Source organism: Carassius gibelio, chromosome A25 (assembly GCF_023724105.1).
Source record: "Carassius gibelio isolate Cgi1373 ecotype wild population from Czech Republic chromosome A25, carGib1.2-hapl.c, whole genome shotgun sequence".
NCBI lineage: Eukaryota > Metazoa > Chordata > Actinopteri > Cypriniformes > Cyprinidae > Carassius > Carassius gibelio.
Window position 1 is genome coordinate 8,236,453 of NC_068395.1, and position 20,000 is coordinate 8,256,452.

Consider the following 20,000-nt stretch of genomic DNA (forward strand, 5'->3'; position numbering starts at 1 on the left):
AGACAAACATGCGTACACAGAGAGAATCGCATTGCTCTTTGAGTTGGAAGGAAACAATACTGAAACAAAACAGGAAGTTAAGTTTCTTTCCCATCGTGCACCTCCATCTTTCACATTGTTCTCGTCCTCTGAAGGTTATAGCCTCTTGACACATTAATGGTGAGATCCTTTGCCCTGGTGAGGGTAGGCTGGGGAGAAAAAAAACTGCATTTTTAACAATGAAATATAAGAGTAGACTTTGTTTCCCTGAAACCGCCACTCAATAGTCAGATGCAGCTGTTGTGAAGGGGAGGGGTGAGAGGGGTCGCGTGAGGTTCTGCTTTTTCTTCCCATGCGAGACCTCAGCATCAAATCGCTCCATACCCCTCTCGGGACCCAGATACTCACAAACAGACACACTAAGAATTGTGTACAGCTCAGTCTCATTTAAAGCCACTATATATATTCAATAATGGGCACAACAGCACGCTCAGTTTAGCTTAATTGTCACAAACTGTCCTATCACTTAGATCATGTATTTTCATTCCCATGCAGTCTGTTTGTTTAGATTTTGCTGCTTGATACTTGAGACCTTCTTTAGGGAAATAAAATTGCACTTGGCAGCACTGCTAATGCTCAAGGGGTATATCAAAATGTCAGAGATTGTGAATGTTACTGGTGCCTGTGGAGAGTTTGCCTGGCAGTTTACTCTTTATGTGGTCTTTTTTTTATTATTATTATATTTGAATTTATATATTAAAATATTTTTGTGTAATTAATATATAATTTTTTTTGCATAAGAACTGAAGTGAAAGTTGTTTCAGGTTTCAGGTTTACTTATGGTCTGACTAATTGCAAAAAAAAAATCTGGAGATAATCATTGCTTATCAAACGTGCCTTAATGTGTCATGCCCACTTTATACATCACAATTCTGGTGGTTGCTGATTATCTAAAACAAACCCCATTTTTAAGTAGTGATCATTTGCTTTTTGTGAATGGCTGTGATCTCCTCAGGGAGGTTGGTCTTAAGTGTTTGCCTGGTGCGTCTGTATGTGCGTCTGTTCGCATCAGATCTCAGGCTGGCCGGTGCTGTATGGTAACAGGTGCAGGAGCGGAGTGTGTCCAATCTGTAAAGCCCAGGCTGTCATGTGAGGAATGCGATCACTGTTTTTATTGCCTTCTGCTCTGCTCCGTACACCAGAGCTGGCTGGTTTTGAGGGGTAGACAATGCATCTATACGCCCCATATACACCCTCAGTCATGGGCCAATTTAAACTAAATCAAGTTTTTTTTTTCTTTCATCTAACCTTTCTGTTTCTCTCATTTCCTCCTGAAGGTCCCCCCTGTGAATCAGGAGGCGGTGAAAAATGGCGAGGTGCTGAGAGTTTCGAACCGGACCTGTGAGAGCGTCACTTTGGTGGGCAACACGCTCGAATGCACCGTACCCATGGAGCTCCAGTCCGCCGCCAAAGAGCTGGAGGTGGAGGTACAAGACTCTTTCATTCTCTCCTCCACTTCAGACCACTCCAGTCCAGACCGGCCTCCATAAGAGCCACTCGTCAGCCAGCCAGCTCTGCCCTGCTTGTTCCAGCAGACTCTCAAAGTACCAAACATAAGCTATTTCTCATCTTAGAAAAGGCCTCTCGGTTGCCAAATAATGATAGTTTTCCAGATTTGCTCCTGAACGCATATCTCTTTTGGAAATGAAGATTAGTTTAATTTCCTCAGACGCGTTCATATTGTAATTTCTATATATCAGACTCCACCTGATAAGATGCCTTCCTAGTATTTCCTTTCTTGTCACTATTAGCTCAACAAGAACATTAAAAAACGTTTCTGCCCCCATTCTGGCCCCAGACAGTCTGATATGATTGGTGCAAAGATCAAGTAAATGTTGGCCTTAGCAGAAAGTGCTTATCTGTCGGGGAGAGATGGACAGGGTGCGTGTGACACGATGCTCTAATCTGACCCCTTCACAATACGATGCAGTAAAACTCATCTCTGCCCAAACTCAATAATACTGCGCTACATAAGAGAGGCTCTATCTCTGATCCAATTTCCCCTCCTGCCTGCAGCGGATGTGTGTGTTTCATTTTGCCATGCTGCTTTATGACCAGTGAACCCATCTCTCAGAACGTAAACGCTCCCTGAGGATGTTTCTAGATGGATTGTTGGTGTTGGAGGTTCTAATGTAAACACTTTGCCGCATTTGAAATCCGAAGCAAATCTGCCGCAGATGTGATGGCATGGGGATTTCCTGGTTGTAGTTGTGCATATGTGTGCTTGTCTTTATCTGAGATAATATTTTCTTCTAATATCCAGAAAAAAACTTTTGCCAATTAATCAGACAGATGCTAAAAAAAAAATCTACTAGAAGTCTCCTTAAAAATGATTATTTTGTATAATTTATGCATTGTTTAAAATATTTATCTTTAATATCCTGCAAAAATAATTATTAAAATGAAAAAATATATATTGTATAATAGCAAAATTAGATGCTGATATCTATCTGGTCATTGACTTTTACTGGAAATAACATTCAGTAATTTGTGTATCCATTGTAGTGGAAGCAGGCCACATCATCTGTGATCCTAGGTCGTGTGCTATTGGCTAAAGACCAGGACTACAGGATACTGATCACAGGAGGAGTGTGTGTGTCCATCTTCCTACTCCTCCTGATCGCAGTCTTTGTTTGGATCAAAAGGAAGAAGCATACTGATGGTATGTGTCTTTGCGATTTCATATTCAAGGGCAGCTTTTAATGTATGTGTGTTTGATATAGGCTAATAGCAGTCATCTTTTCAAGTTAAAATTGCAACCTTTTGCACACATATGTTCCACATAATTTGTATAACTAAAGAGAATTCACATTTAAAAGTTTAAATGTCCCCCCTACAAAAAAATCTATAAATAAATAAAAATAGATAAATTTACTTGAAATTTTTGTGCATAAATCTAACAAAAACTATTGAGGCTTATGCTTAGAACATCTTGTAAAAACTGATTTGTAATTTAAATTTAGATATTCTCTATTTTTTTTTTATACGGTTTTAAATGTTTTAGGATGTTTAGATATTTTCAACAATAGTAGACAACAACTGGACAAAAAAAATACAGGTTAGGAAAAATATGTTTTGCAGTAATAGCATAGCTTCCTTTATGTTCAGAGGTCTGTAGGGATTCCAGCTTCTCTCATTACCAGAACCTTGGTGATGGTTATTTTTAATGAATTTGAATGGAACGAGAGCATAAGATAAAGAAAGAGAACTGTTTCTGGGTTTTTTGTAGGCGTTGACTCTGCTGAGGTCCATGGTGGAGCGATCTGTCCCTTTTTCTCTCTCACCTGTCCTTGGTCTCTCTCTCACCTCTGTCTCTCTCTGGTTGTAGATTTAGCTAAGGCTATGGTTTGGTATGATGGCCGGGCTCACATTCCGCACTTGGACATGTTGGCAAACGCGAGGAGTGTCAGTCCGACTAATGAAATGGTCTCTCACGAGTCGGTGGACTATAGAACCACTTTGCTTGAGGGTATGTTCTCACGCTTCGCTGCTTCTCGCTCAAAACACACCCTGGGGGAGGTTTGCCTTCTCTGCTGATCTCAGACCAGCTTTACTGTTTTTCTCTTTACTGCTCTGGATTGGGAAGACTGGTCTTAGATCATTGCTGACAGGCAACTTTGTTTTTCATTTCTCCAAACACATACACTTTCTGACCTTACCCTCCTCTCTCTCTCTCTCTCTCTCTCTCTCTCTCTCTCTCTCTCTCTCTGAAGACATTTCTGAAAAGATGAAAAAAATACCCTCTCATCTGTAGAGCTGGGTTTAGAATTTCCTCAGTTCTTTGTAGTTGGTGTAATGACTCTGCCTCCCAGACTTTCCCTGCTTTGTTCAGGTGACCCCAGGCCTCAGAGAACAAGTCATTGACTTTTGACTTCTCGACCCCCTTGCTTTGCAGACCAAAACTTGCCTCTGTCGCAGGCCGAGTCCTGCCGGCCTCATCTCTACGCCCATGCCCATGTGGATCTGTCCCCTATGCTCGGGCCGATAGAAGGGGACCTGGCATCTCCACTGTTGCCTTCTAATGCACCTGTAGATCTGAGCAGCCTCCAGCCTGAGCTGCTGAAGGAAGTGCAACACGTGGTCATCTCCCGGGAAGATCTGCTCTTACATCTAAACGAGATCATTGGGAGAGGTGATGAAACACAAAATATCTGTGTTAAAATTATGACATGTACTGTGTGTTTGATAAAAATACGCTACTGCTCAAGTCATTAAGAATTTTGTCCCTTATGCTTACCAAGGCTGTATTTATTGAATCAAAAATACAGAAAAACAGTAATGTATAAAAATGGAAATGCTTATTTTAAATTGCAATTATATCACACAGTATTTTAAAGTGTTATTTATTAATTTTATGGACCATTACTCCAGTCTTCAATGTCAAATGATCCTTCAGAAATCATTCTAATGTGATGATTTGCTACTCAAGTAAAATTTCTTATATAAATTGATGTTAAATAAAAGTATTGATTTATTTCTCTCAAAAAAAAAAAAAAAATGAAGAGGAAAAAACAAAACTTCACCTCAAACTGTTGAACAGTGGTGTACTTTTACCTGAATAAAGATTTATGGGTATCTTGGCAAGCACCACTATTACTATTGCTCAAGCTTAGGTATTTCAAATTATTTTATATATAAAAAAATCATATTTAAATTGACTTATGTTTTATTTTTATTTATTATATAAACTAAAACAACAACAACAAAAGACCTTGCTACATGTACTGCGTTAATTTAACTGAGACTTGTTAAATTAACGCAGCAAATCTTTGCTCTAATAATTAAATACATTTTTAATGAATACCTCATTGAGTAGTTTGTAATATTTCTTTATTATGATTTCTTAGGAGGAAAAGCAGTTAAGCAGTTTTGTCATGAGGTATGACCATAGACAGTATAAAATCATGGATGTAGTGTCAGTGACGTCATCCATAGGTTTCCAAAGAGAGTTTTTGAAACCAAAAGTGGGCAGAGAGGGCTGTCGCCATCTTGGCAGCACGTCACCAAAAAGGCGGGAGCTGGTTGCTGAAGCCACGCCCACCTAGCGCGGCACCGGTGTCAGCAGCGGCAATGCACCTGTCGTTCTAGTGACCACACCCTTAATTATGCAGAACTTTAAGGCTTAATATAATTTAAACGGATAAATGTAATCTTGCGTAGATAAACCTTCAGACTGAAGGTCTAAAATTTATGGCAGCTTTCATTGGCCAATGCCACCCATGAGGCCATTTGACCGACATGTCAAACAATAAATCACAGTTCATTTCGTTCATCATCACATTTCACTGCGTAAAAATGTCGCCACAATAACTGACCGGTGTGTAAAACTCTCAGACATATTTCAAAGATTCTATGCCGTGAACTTTCAATATTTCACATTCTTTTGAAAATCCAGCGTTCCGTTGATCCTGAAAAGCGTGAATCATCACAGTTGTAAACCTGACAGCTTTCTTCTTTCGTGAGGGGGAACACATACATCTCGTGGAAATCCTGTAGATTTCAACCAATCTAATGATGACTTCGACACTCCTGAAGTGTTTCCACTTTTGTGTCCCATATGCATCAGAAGTTTAGCCAATGGTCTGTGGCCGTGATGTCTGAGGCTCAGACTAAAGAAAGGATGGCTGTCTCCAAATAATGTTATCTGTTTTTCCCTTTATCTAGGGCACTCTTATTTGTCATTGACCCAAAATATCTTGCAAACTCTACTGTATCTTGCAAACATATATGGCAATGACGATTTGCCAAAAAGCTGCATTACAAGAAATCCAATATCTCAAATGAGGGATTTAGGAGAAGGAATCCGTTTCAGACGTGGTTAAAGTTAACAGGTTAAATTGTGACAATCAGCCCGCCAGGTTGGTCATTTGAACATTAAATTGCCTGTCTTCTCATTGTACTACAGAAGTGGGGGTGTTAACGTGTGTATCAGGTTCACTGTGAGGCTCAGGTGAAAACCATTATCCAGTCCTCCTCAAACCCCTGCACAATACTTCTAAAACCCATCACCCCTGTGGGAAAACTAAACCCTATGTATCTGTGTGTGTGCCTTTTTTTGTGCATGTTATGCAAAGCGATTTATAGAGTGAGAGGAAGAGGTTGTGCATGTGTGAGAGTATGTTGGGGTGCTCGGGATGGCATGTGTGGTGATTTGTTCCCGTGTTAAATTCCAGGCTCATTGTTGCGCCGTCTCAGGGCTCTGTGTCAGTAATCTGACTCTGCTGCCATCTGGGAAGACGTGATAGCAGAGCTGGAGAGAGATTACAGCACTCCACGCTCTATTATTTCAACACAAGACCCCGACTCTCTCTTGCCCTCTATTCTCCATGCCCTCATTAGAGAGAATATCCTGCCCAGACACTTGTAATTGGTTAATCTTTCAGTTATACACCACACTGTACTCCAGACACCCTGTTTGAGCTCATATTTCACAGTATTCGCACATTTATTATTTTATGTCTGTGTCTCACTATTATTATAGCTCATACTTGGGGTGAGAGATTGGAATAAAGAACTAATTATTAAACCTTGCTTTGCAACTCGTTGCACAATATTTGTGCTACAGACATGAATTACACTGTATCTCAGATCTTGTCGATTTGAAAGAATAATTGTAATTCTTTTCTAACTAATTCGATTTTGGATCAATAAAACTATAACAGTTTCCATAATAATGTACACTACCGTTTCAAAATACATTTTCAGGGTTCTTTGATGAATGGAAAGTAAAAAGCAAGTCTATTATAAATGTGTTTACTGTCTTTGATCAATTTAATAACATTTGAATGGTAATGTATAACCAGCATGCAACATTTCCAGATCCTATTCTGCATGTTCATGTCCTCTCTTGCCCTTTATCAATAAAAGGTGCAAAAAAATCAAATTAAAAAAGGAAATGTTGTAAAAAATGGTACTCATGTGAAAAAAAATCATGTTGTGTGAGACTAGTAGACTCAGAGAGAGAAAGTTTGAGAGCAACAGATCAAGTCCAACCACAATATATTCACACTCTATTGTTCTTGCTTTTGGACTTGATGTGATATGCACCTGCTATGCCCACACTTCACTCTGGCATAAAGCGCATTGATAGATTGATGTGCTAATAATCTCTGCATCTTTTCCTGTCTTTGTGTGCACCAGGGCACTTTGGCTGCGTGTTCCATGGAACCCTGCTTGAACCAGATGGCCAGAAGCAGCACTGTGCCATCAAGTCCTTAAACCGTGAGTTTGACTATGAGTGTTAAGGTGGAACAGTTGCAAGCTCTAAAATTTGACTGGATGAGCCACATTCAACCATATTCATGAGGGGTTTTGGCATTCTATTGTGCCTAACATCCCTTATACATGGAAAAACCACTATAACGTGCTGTTGATTGGCCCTAACTGCCTAAAATTATTGAAACTATTAAATCCTACAGAAAAGATGTTAAAATACATTTAGGATCCCCTCTAGTCTGCATAAGTATTCCACTTATAGATTCTGAATTCATTCTGAACCCAGTTTGAATCCTCTTTACTGAGATATGATGTATGACTGTTGAGGCTGTTTTAATAGGGCCTTATGATGAAGATGATGATGATGAATGCAGCCATATTGCATTAGAGAGGCCTCTGATCACGTCATGTCACTGAGAGCTTTTAGATTTATGACCCGAGCTTTGTTTTTCTGTCTCAGTTTTCAACAGGAACTGTTGCTTAACTAGACTCATAATGTATCCTGTTTCACATCATATTTTTACATTAAATATTTTGACAAAGGGGTGTTTTTGCTGTGCGTTTCAGGGTCATTTTTTTGTTTTTATGAATATTTTAAATGATTTTTCATTTTCTAAAAACATTTAACGTTTACTTCGTTCATTTGTTTTTGTGGTTTTAGTTAACTACAATAAACCTGGTGCATTCGTATATTAATCACAACAAAGAATCATAAAATTGTCAATAAATAATGAAGAATTGATTGACTACTTTAAGGCTGTCCCAAGATCGGTTTTGATCAGTCAGTGTAACACAGGATGCCTCATCACTCAGGATCACTCTACTGTAAGACATGTACACACAGGCCTTTTCTTTTTTGTGTACCCATAAGCCTCCCTTTCTCTTAGTGAAAGGTTAAACATCGGTTTAATCTCCTCAAAGTTTAAGGGAGGTGCAGCTAAAATGGCAGGAGCAACAGAACCTCAGAACTCCGCAAGAACTCCGGTGCGGTCATGTCACCGCAGATCTAGTCTCCGTTCAGAAACCTCATGGGTGAAATATCAGACCGTGTGTGATAAAACACTTGATAGTGTTGGGGATAATTTATATATCGTGGTGAATGGTTCACTGACAATTTGGCAGATTTATTGCTAACTCTGAAAATGTATAGCAGGATACATTATAAAAGAGTCATTTTGCATGTGTAAATCTAGGCTGGGAGTGATACCAAACACCATGGTGGTAATCTTTGAACTTCTTAGACTGTTTTTGTGCATTTATGTGGCAGGAATTACCGATATAGAGGAGGTGTCCCAATTTCTGAAGGAGGGCATCATCATGAAAGATTTCAGCCATCCCAATGTGCTCTCTCTGCTGGGAATCTGCCTGCCCAGCGAGGGCTCGCCTCTCGTCGTGTTGCCATACATGAAGCACGGAGATCTGCGTAACTTCATCAGAGATGAAACTCATGTATGTGGTGGCAGCATCTAAATGTCTTTCAGCACAACTTCAGTGTTAGACTGGAGCTTCATGGCTTTAAAAAACATAATAAAGATGATAACAATGAAATCAAACAGGTGGCATTGCCTTCTGGTGAAGTGCTTTTTAATGGTTTTGTTTTTTTAATGGAGTGCTTGTTTTCATTCCCACAGAACCCCACAGTGAAGGACCTGATGGGTTTCGGACTGCAGGTTGCTAAAGGAATGGAATATCTCGCCAGCAAGAAGTTTGTGCACAGAGACCTCGCAGCCAGAAACTGCATGTGAGTTTTGTTACAAAGTACCCAACAGTGTTTTGAAGTATTGTACAGTATATACAGGATTGTGCAGTATGTAATTGAATGTTTTTAGGAGCATGTGACATGCATTAATGTGCTTCTATTCTTAAATTAATGACTTTTTAACTTAATATGTTTATAACATCCCTCTCAGGCTGGATGAGAGCTACACGGTAAAGGTGGCTGATTTTGGCCTGGCCAGAGACATCTATGATAAAGAATACTACAGCATACACAACAAGAATGGGGTCAAGCTGCCCGTTAAATGGATGGCATTAGAAAGCCTGCAGACACACAAGTTCACCACCAAATCTGATGTGGTGAGTAACTCAATAACAATCTCAGTTTGTAATGGCATCCTTAACATAAATTGCAAATATCAGTTTTCACAGCTTATAATTAGAGGATTACATTATGTTTCAAAAGTTAGATGTTTAAATTACCAAATGGAACATTTTTGGGCATTATAAGTAGTTTAAACTAATGATAAATTATAATTATAAAGTTAAAATCACAGTGCACACATGATCCCCCAAAATTCTGACTGTGTAGGTAGCTTACTGCAGTACAATGAAGTTTTACTATGATATTTTAGTGTAAAGGCAATATTTTTAAAGCTATACAGTCTTAAAACAACTTGTGGTCTCTGGGTCACTTTGACCAGATTTGCGCAATACCTTTCTGTATCACACTGACTTGTGCTTGCACACACATGTCAGGCTCAAGGTGAATCATGACTCATGTCCTGTTTTGTAACCTACCTGAATTTCAAATGAAATGGATGAATACACGTGGCCACTTCTGGGGAAAACAGTTTCTCAACATTTCCCAAATACTGACCTGACCTTTTTGTTGGCCTCCAACAAATGACAGTGTTGGAGCCAGACAAAGTTCACTTGCTGTCCTCAATACTCATTGTTTTGAATTTGATCTTCACGCAGTGGTCGTTTGGCGTATTGCTATGGGAACTCATGACCCGGGGCGCCCCGCCTTACTCCGATGTGAACTCCTTCGACATCACTATCTTCCTCTTGCAAGGACGAAGACTACTACAGCCAGAGTTCTGCCCAGATGCTCTGTAAGTGCACACACACACCCACATGACACACACTTGGTCCTTAATTATGACCACCGTACGGCACTCTGAGGGGGGAGTGTGTCAACCGAGTGTAAAACAGAGAGCCATTGTTAACCACCGCAGATTCAGTCAAGCAGTAGTAGTTCATCAAAACTCCTGTCCAGTTCAGCTCTGCTTGACTGCCTGAGCTCGGCACACATCGACCCCCCACCCTGCCTGTTTGATATGAGTCAACCTCCAAACATTCTTCACACGCTGCCGTCTAATATCCAGCCGTGACTCTGAATAGAGATATGTGGGTTATCACTCCCTTCCCTCTTGGATGGCACAAAGAGCCAGTCCTCCCAGGACTCTGTGCCTCTGCTCAGCAGACTATTGCAGGACAAACAATCGAGAGTCTTTCTGAAAATAGATGAAAGTTTGCACCGAATGTTATAAATTTCAAGGCAACGCTGTCTGCCAAAACACAGCATCAGCAGCTGGAAAGGAAAACAGAAGTAGGACACTTGTGATTCTTAGCTCAAAACAAAACAAATAAATAGAAATATTTAAAACTACACTAATAATGTTGAAAAAGTACATTTTCCACAAACATATGAAGCGGCACAACTGTTTTCAACTCTTAATAATAAGAAGAAATGATTCTTGAGTAGCAAATCCGCATATTAGAATGATTACTGAAGGATCAGGAGACATTATTTAATTAAATTTAAACTCATAAGACTGATGAAAATTCAGATTTGCAAGAAAACAGGTACTTTAAATTGTAATAATATTTCACAGTACTACTGTTTTTGCTCTATTTTTATTCAAATAAATGCAGCCTTGGTGAACCTAAAGACTTTCAAAAATATATAAAAAAAACAGAAAATCTTCAGACTTTTGAACAATCTTCTATTTATTTCATAAAACAAAACTGTAAAAAAAAAAAAATATATATATATATATATATATATATATATATATATATAAATCAAATAAAGACTTATAAAAACTATTTCATTCATGTTTAAAATATTGGTTAAATAAAAGAGTGAAAAAAACGAAATAATCTTTAAATGCACCTTTTAAATTAAAATAATATTCTGTTTAAATTAATGCAGGGCGGGGCTTTATTGTAACCAGGAGGATTTGATTGGATTGTGCAAAGTCAGATATAACATTATTATGTTGTTTGCTAATTGTAGAAATGAACCCTTAATGCTAAAGTATTTTGCTTCTGTTTGTGCCATGAACATTAATTAATGACTTTTGAAGATATTTTGGCTTGGAAAAATGTGTGCAGATGAATCATGCACAATAAGACCAAGGACTTTAATTTTAGAAAGTAACATTTATGAATTTATGATTTCTTTATGGGGTTTTTTTCTTTGTAGATATAATGTCATGGTCGAATGCTGGCACCCCAAACCCGAGCGCCGGCCCACCTTCTCAGAGCTCATGTCCCGCATCACCACCATCTTCTCCAGCTTCAGCGGCGAGCACTACATCCTCCTTAACACCACCTACGTCAACATCGATAAGATGACGCCCTACCCCTCTCTCATCTCCTCTCAGAGTAACCTCGACCGTGACTGCTGCACCTGAGAAACAAAAACACCAGACAGAGGGAGGAAGAGGAGAGGAGAACAACAACAAAAAGCCATTGCTGTTCATGAAAGACACTGGACTGGCCATCAGGGGTGGCTTTCATCATTAAAGGAGAAGGAAAGCGGCCCAAGGACACTGTGAAAGACATAAAAGGCACGGACACTCCCTTAATCACTGTAAATAGATTATGATGAGCCGTGACCTGTGGAGTTAAGGTTCTCCAGTCGAGCTTGAGATGGTCCTGATCTCCTGGGACAGAGATAGTGACTCCACTGCCATTGTGAAAACAGTTGGCATCCCATTAACATTTCATCTGTAGGAGTTGCATTTTGATTCTTCTTGCAGTCTGTGGCCATCTGATTCATTTACGCTTGTGGCAGATGCTTTCAAACGACTTCAAGATGTCTCAACTTGTGTTCTCAGATGTAACCTGAGCGTACGTTGACCAAATTATTTTCTGTGAAAAGTGAAATAAAACGTTGTGTATGCCTTCATACTATGAACTGAGAGCAGCATAATGAAGTTATCAGGAGAACACTAGACTCAAGCGACGTATGACCATTTTTTGAGAGACTTTGATTCTTTGATTCTTGTGAGGCCTGGACGTCTTGATCCAGACCGATATGAATGATTCTGTTTTGTTTATTTTTGTTAAGATGATTGTTTTCTGTCCTGGCCATTTTCAATCTTACTGTCGAGATTTATTCCGTAGTTCTTCTATAGTTTTATGTAATCTGCTTAAGTTTAGTGTCAAATCGAACATACTACAAGGCCCACCTGAAATCTGCGCAGCTTTTCACAACTGATTAAAAGTGCACAAAAAAAAAAAAAAAATTGTGTGTGTATATATATATATATATATATATATATATACACACACAAATGTCTCTCACACATATATCTACCTAAAAGAGATATAAATATATGCTTTTTATATTTAATATATATTTTAATTATTAAACGTATATATTTATAGATAGATAGATAGATAATATGTGTGTGTATATATAAATATAAATGTAATATATATATAATATCAAATGTTTATATATACACATGCTTACATATGTAATTCTGCATATGCACACACAAAATATGTGACCCTCGACCACAAAACCAGTCTTTAGTGTCAATGTTTCGAAATTGAGATTTATACTTCCTCTGAAAGCTGAATAAATACGCTTTCCATTGATGTATGGTTTGTTAGTAGGATCGGACAATATTTGGCAAAAAAAGAAAAATCTATCCCTTTGACCCATACAATGTAATTTTTGCTATTGCTACAAATATACTCCAGCGACTTAAGACTGGTTTTGTGGTCCAGGGTCACATATACTATCTAGAGAGAGAGAGAGAGAGAGAGAGAATGTGTGAGACTTTGTGAACAGCAGACACAGACTCAGTGTAGGCCTGTATGTATGTTTCTGTGTAGTAAAGATGACTATGAATGTGACTTGCCATAATGGACTACTACTGTATGATGTGAATAATTTGTCTCTCTGTCCTTATTGTCTGACTTGCTGTGTGATACATGTATTTATAGCCTATGAACACACTTCAGTATAGACAGTTTGGTATACCAGTTAAATGAGGTCAATCAACATTTCAATTTATCCCTGTGTGAGTTAATTTCTACTGTTATTGTTAAAAATGATCAATAAGCCAACTGAATCTTGATTTGTTTTATATTACAGTTTAGGTTTCACCATTTATAAAAACCTTTCTTTTCTCTGAGCCTGTCAGACTGTCTTCTTGAGATTTCTATATGGAGATCAAACTCAGAAATGGTACAAATGACAATATTTCTTTCGTTCCAGTCATGATAATAAAGTTTTATTATGTGTATCATACGTGAATAGACTCTCTTCTTTACCTAGCAAATGTTGTCCTATGAAGTCTCCATTTCATCAGCTCTGTGTGAACTTTGACCATGACCTTCTGATTATGCTCAAAGCTCTTGACTCGACCCTCAACCGCTGGCGTCTAGACAGGCTTTTTAATTTCCTCCTTTATGGTCTCTTCTCGAAAAGAATGGTAACACTACCAGTCTGAAAGAGAGTAGTGCAGCTAAATGAATGAAATATTATGGTTTACAGATACCACATACTTATTATACACATCCTCTCATAGCTATTAACACGTTTTAATAGTCTCCAAAGTTTTGATGAGGATTACAGCATGGCTATAACTTACTTAAGAACAATTTAGTTAACATGCGTTAAATGTATTCAAAAAGTAGACCTGCAATGCAAAAACCATGTGTAGCCTCACATAGCTAGCTTTATTAGATTCTGAACTTGGCTGTCCTACTCCTAACTAGAGGACAAATACTAAATCCCTCCTCATATCTCAACACTCATTCATAAGCTAATATGGAGGAGGATATGAAAGGCTGTTATTTGTTGTCAAAAGGAGCTACTGTAAACCCGTGACCTCGCTTTATGTGAGATGACTAGAGTGCCACCTACTGGACGCATTCGAGTATAACTTTAACAATAGCCATTTGTGGCCACTTTGACTGTGGCCATTTGTTTCAGGATTATGAATCACTTTCAGGGAAAAAAAAATCCCTTGTGCTTTCATTGAAGGAATTAAACTAGTTACACAAGTAGTGACATGAATAATAGCCTATCGCTCGCAGCTATTAGAAAAACAGACGGAAAATCCGCCCCAGTATGACGTTCTGTCTGCTGCTCAGCTCCAAAACGACCAGCTCTGAGAATTTAAATCATCATGACATGACAGTTATGAGCTACTTACAGCACAGTAGTGCATTACGTTCTGCATATATTTTGGGGACCAAAAATGACCACACAAAGACAAACGTGAAAACAGCTTCTAATTTGGGGAACCAGACAATAGTTCCCATAAGAAATAGGCTTAATAAACGATAAAATCTTAAAATGTACAAATCTTAAAATGTGAAAAAGGTTCTCTAAGAGTTTTTTTTATTATTATTTTAGACAGAGTTAGTTCATAGAAATATAATTTTCTCAAAATGACATGAAAGTTTGCAACACGGCACACTATAATATTATTATTATCTCACTAAATTAAACTAAATCTCACGTATCTCACTAAATTAAATCTCTGAAAATGTGACTATTTTGATAAGGGTCTTCAAAATAGATTATAGAGCAGAAACCGTTTTATTACTAATTAAATAATTTAATGCCGCATAGTTGTTGTTTTTGTTGCTGCTATTCATTTTAAAATTATGATAAATTAAGCCACAAAGGTCTTGTTGTTGTTGACGTTTTAACCTTAAGTCTTTTGTCGTAATTTTGACATTCTTTGATCATTAAGGTGACAGCCACTCTTTAATTAATTAATGATACATCTTAATCAGTGCGACCGACTAGACTGGACATTTTGGACTTCACTTCCCATAATTCCATTCGCGCTGGAGCCTGTTCCGGTTTGCTGTCATTGCTGTGCGCTGCACTCGTGCCCTCGTGATATAAACATTTGTACACGGCGTTTATTAATGCAAGTAACGTTAGCGTTTAACGTTTTGCTCTAATCCGTACTTTACACTAAGGCTTCAGTAATGTTTACTTGTGTAATTACACAGGCGTTACGTCACGGTGTGCGTGTGGGTTCAGTGCAGGGAAGAATCTTCACAAGGGCTTTGATCTCTCAGGCTCTCCGAACTTTTTCAGATGCTCCTGCAACTCCTAAAGACTTGCATAAACCTATAAAGCAGTGGGAATTATTAGTTAATCCTTTCACAAAGGTCAAATGTCATTTAGGCTGTAATATAGCCATAAAATCACTGGATCCACATGCTTTCCCTGAGGCTGATCGGGCATTTATCAGTTTGCACGTGACAGATGCGAACCAAACTCCCGATGTTGATGGATTTCATGTTCATTATGATGATCAGAGCAATGAACTTAAGATTCTGTCAGATGAGGTGGATTGCACTGTCACTGTTCAATTGACAGCACCTGTTAAATGTGGTAAGGATCTGCATTCAGGCTTTTAAAGATCATAATAAATAATGTACTTTTGTTATATTATTAATGTATTGCTGGTTTATTTTATGAATGATGTAACTGTTTTATTTATATTTACCTATTTTAAAGAAGAGCTTTTACTATATAGCATAATGTAAGAAGTGTCATTTTTTTTTACAACTAAAATTCACAGAAATACATGTGCATCCTTTTAGTCCCTGTCCATTCCTGCAGATCTCCACATCAAGACTAAAGACAAAGGCAATGTGAAGATCCAGAAAATGGAGAGTGACCTCTGCCACGTTCACACAGAGAGAGGACACTGTGTCCTAGAGTCTGTCAAGGTGATACATTAGTTTTTTTATCATTTAATGCAGGGGTTTTCAAACTAGGGCCCCAAGGGTGGCCCCTGGGAAAGTGAATAAATTAATTGAAATAAAAATAAATGTAAAAAATACTGTATTTTATTAAACATTACTGTAGTGAGTGATGTAATAGAAACTATCTTCTTTATAGTCTTTATACATGAAATATATAACTTTAGGATGGGGATCCCTATCCTAACTGCGGATTTTTAGGGATCTGTGGTTAAGTAAAACATTGCAAACCCATGATTATTTGTTTGTTATAATATGGAATATAAATTATTATCATGTGTCTAATTTTGATTTTTTTTTTAGGGTCATGATGTTCAAGTTCGGTCCACTGGAGGAAATGTTACTGGACTTCATACCATACATGGGAATGTGGATATCAGCACCTCTTTGGATAGTGTTAGTACTTTTATGATTTATATAACTGCATACACTGTGAATTGTTATTAAATCACAGTTTTTGCTCTCCAGAAAGTCGATATTAAGAAAATTCAGGGAACCACCATGAATCTCTCCACAGAACATGGGGATCTGAAAGTGAAGGCCATTTATGCTGAATGCACATCAGTGTCCACTTCCTCCGGGAACATCCAGATTGGCCACGTGCACGGTGAGGGCACGGGACGGGGCGCTAATGAATGTTTGTCAAGAACTGATGTGCAGCTAGGGCATGAATCATTGTTGCTGTTTTACAGGTGAAGCTCTTGTACAAAGTAAAACAGGAAACATTGTCATTGGTAAGTGAGCAGTCTGAATTGACAGTAGGTTATTTAGTCACTCATGTAGTGCACTAAAGATGTCTTTCCTGCTTCATAGACAGCTCAAGTGGTGCCCTGAAGGTGTTTACTGCTGCTGGAAACATTGATGCATATGTGGGCCAAGATGGAAGCGGAGAACTTCACAGTCAGCAAGGTAATAATCAGAAACAGAATATAACATAAAATAATCTAATAAATAAGATGAGCCTAGTATGAACATATCGATTTAATTTACCTGACTACTTACTTTTTTATTCTTGAAGCCATCTGTTAATTTAGTCTTTAAAATCTATTGTACCTAAACAATAATAGATCTTTTTGATACTTGCAGACCCTCATGACTTCAGATTTGACCTTATGACAAAACAAGATTAGTTCAGGCTGGAAAATGTCATAAATAGAATATTATGAAATAATAATTCCTACTTTTCACCTTAAATAAATGATATAATTCTATTATTACAAATATAAATAATTGTAAGTATTTTGAAATGAATCATTAAGTATTTACACTTTTTTTATATTGAATGATTACCTCACATGACATTTTTTATAGTCATTAAAAAAGTTGTAATGGTTTTTCAGAAGCATATGTAACCATTGAATAGAGAGTACATGTCTAACAGTTTGACCCTTGTTTTAAACTAGTGTTCTAACACTTTTATTTTTCATTGATTCAGGCGCTGTGAGTGTGCGTGTGCCGTCCATCATGCAAGCAGCGGTGCACTTGTGCGGAACCTCTGTTAGCATTAGTTCAGAGATAGTTAGCTCATGGAAAGAGACTGAACGTACCTCAGCTGATGGGACGACAACAGTTAAAGGTGAGTAGAAGACAGACCCCCTGGATGTCTTTGAACTGCCGGAACTGCATGTACTTATTCTAAAACACAAACCACTATTTAAAACCAGTGTTATGCTCTAACATGTTCTATGCATTCATTAGATTGTATATACTCATTTTAGCTCATTTGAATGGTGGCACGCATGAAGAACGATGGATCAATGCCACTGCAGAAAAAGGTGCTGTCAACCTGAGAACCCAGAGCTGGTTTGAGACCCTCAGACTTGGAGCTCAGAGTTAAAATCTGCACAGAAGTGCCTGGGACCAACTACAACACTGACAGAACCTCGCTGCTGGATTTTGTGTATCTGTCCAACAAGACACTTCACATATAGCTATAATGAGACGCAACAGTATCGACTGAAGAGTTGGTGAATGCACCTAAAAGACATGTCTTTTTAGGGCTATGCTGTGGGCAAGTTCTGCTTCAGAAGATACAGCGTGCAAATCCTGACTGGTACTTTCTACTTTTTACAAGTAGTGGTACTCATGTATTCACACTAACTGCGATGGTATAACATCCTGCCAGATCCTGTAGGACAACATCCCGAGAGACGTTGCAGTATCCCTGATTAGTTGATAAATAAAACCCATTGAAACAATTGTACAAAAGAAAGAAATAAACCATGATATTTTAAAGCACTTTTTAATTTTGTTAAGTTTCTACACATTTTGCAACATAAAATTAGCAAATTACATAATACATACACTACTGTTCAAATATTTGGGGTTTTAAAATAAAAATAACTTTTTTCTATTTGAATATATTTTAAAATGTCATTTTATAATGTTTTTTTTTATAATTTATAATTTTTTTCATTTTAATTTCTCCAGTCTCCAATGTCACATAATCCTTCAGAAATCATTTAAAATGCTGCTCAAGAAACCGTTTTTATTATTATCAGTGCTGAAACCAGTTGAGCTACTTAATATTTTTGTGGAAACCATGATTTTATTTTTTCTGTTCAAAAGATCATTTGTTTTAATATATGAACCTTTTAATAAGAGATGATAGAATACAAATACCTACCTGAGTTAATATAAGGAGATTTTAAATGCATTTAGTGAACAGTACACATTGTATTGAGACTTTCTCAGCCTCCCTGGGAAAGTCTATGCCAGGGTACTGGAGAGGAGAATTCGGCCGATAGTGGAACCTCGGATTCAGGAGGAACAGTGTGGTTTTCGTCCCGGTCGTGGAACACTGGACCAGCTCTATACCCTTTCAAGGGTGCTGGAGGGTTCATGGGAGTTTGCCAAACCAGTCCACATGTGTTTTGTGGACTTGGAGAAGGCATTCGACCGTGTTCCTTGCGACATCCTGTGGAGGGTGCTCCGGGAGTATGGGGTCGGCGGCTCCCTACTTAGGGCTGTTCGGTCCCTGTACGACCGGAGCAAGAGCTTGGTTCGCATTGCCGGCAGTAAGTCAGACCTGTTCCCGGTGCATGTTGGACTCCGGCAGGGCTGCCCTTTGTCACTGGTTCCGTTCATAATTTTTATGGACAGAATTTCTAGGCGCAGCCAAGGGCCGGAGAGTGTCCGGTTTGGGGACCATACGATTTTGTCGCTGTTGTCGTGTTGGCATCCTCAGACCAGGACCTTCAGCGTGCACTGGGACGGTTTGCAGCTGAGTGTGAATCGGCTGGGATGAGAATCAGCACCTCCAAGTCCGAGGCCATGGTTCTCAGTCGGAAAAGGGTGGATTGCCCACTTCAGGTTGGTGGAGAGTTCCTGCCTCAAGTGGAGGAGTTCAGGTATCTTGGGGAGATTGACAGACGGATCGGTGCAGCTTCTGCAGTAATGCGGTCGCTGTACCGGTCTGTCGTGGTGAAGAAGGAGCTGAGCTGTAAGGCAAAGCTCTCGATTTACCGGTCAATCTACGTTCCTACTCTCACCTATGGTCATGAGCTGTGGGTCACCGAAAGGACAAGATCCCGGATACAGGCGGCCGAAATGAGCTTTCTCCGTCGGGTGGCAGGGCGCTCCCTTAGAGATAGGGTGAGAAGCTCGGTCACTCGGGAGGAGCTGAGAGTAGAGCCGTTGCTCCTCCACATCGAGAGGAGCCAGCTGAGGTGGCTCGGGTATCTATTTCGGATGCCTCCTGGACGCCTTCCCAGGGAGGTGTTCCAGGCACGTCTCACCGGGAGGAGGCCCCGGGGAAGACCTAGGACGTGCTGGAGGGACTATGTCTCCCGGCTGGCCTGGGAACGCCTCGGGGTCCCCCCGGAAGAGCTGGAAGAAGTGGCTAGGGAGAGGGAAGTCTGGGCGTCTCTGCTTAGACTGTTGCCCCCGCGACCCGGCCCCGGATAAGCGGAAGATGATGGATGGATGGATGGATGGATGGATGGATGGATGGATGGATGGATATACATTGTATTTATTTCCCATTT

General features: G+C 39.0%; 2 protein-coding genes across 4 annotated transcripts in view; both read left to right on the forward strand.

Annotated features, from left to right (window-relative positions):
• LOC127947065 (hepatocyte growth factor receptor) overlaps nt 1–13,523 on the forward strand; it is a 42,256-nt gene extending 28,733 nt beyond the window's left edge. For 2 of the 3 annotated variants that reach the window (XM_052543980.1, XM_052543982.1), the window contains exons 12-21: nt 1,317–1,466; nt 2,545–2,701; nt 3,368–3,508; nt 3,935–4,171; nt 7,180–7,260; nt 8,522–8,703; nt 8,886–8,995; nt 9,165–9,330; nt 9,952–10,088; nt 11,465–13,523. In XM_052543980.1, coding sequence (XP_052399940.1) covers nt 1,317–1,466; nt 2,545–2,701; nt 3,368–3,508; nt 3,935–4,171; nt 7,180–7,260; nt 8,522–8,703; nt 8,886–8,995; nt 9,165–9,330; nt 9,952–10,088; nt 11,465–11,675 — 1,572 coding nt within the window. In that variant the 3' untranslated portion in view covers nt 11,676–13,523. The remainder of the gene's footprint in view (nt 1–1,316; nt 1,467–2,544; nt 2,702–3,367; nt 3,509–3,934; nt 4,172–7,179; nt 7,261–8,521; nt 8,704–8,885; nt 8,996–9,164; nt 9,331–9,951; nt 10,089–11,464) is intronic. The other variant, XM_052543983.1, reaches the window with a different exon arrangement.
• A 1,536-nt stretch (nt 13,524–15,059) lies between these two features.
• Nucleotides 15,060–18,252, forward strand: fam185a (family with sequence similarity 185 member A). The gene is made up of 8 exons (XM_052543409.1): nt 15,060–15,640; nt 15,872–15,981; nt 16,318–16,410; nt 16,483–16,621; nt 16,707–16,748; nt 16,828–16,923; nt 17,450–17,590; nt 17,733–18,252. Exons 1-8 carry the CDS (start codon nt 15,229–15,231, stop codon nt 17,849–17,851), a joined length of 1,152 nt encoding a protein of 383 aa, XP_052399369.1. The 5' UTR covers nt 15,060–15,228; the 3' UTR covers nt 17,852–18,252.
• The last annotated feature ends 1,748 nt before the right edge of the window (nt 18,253–20,000 follow it).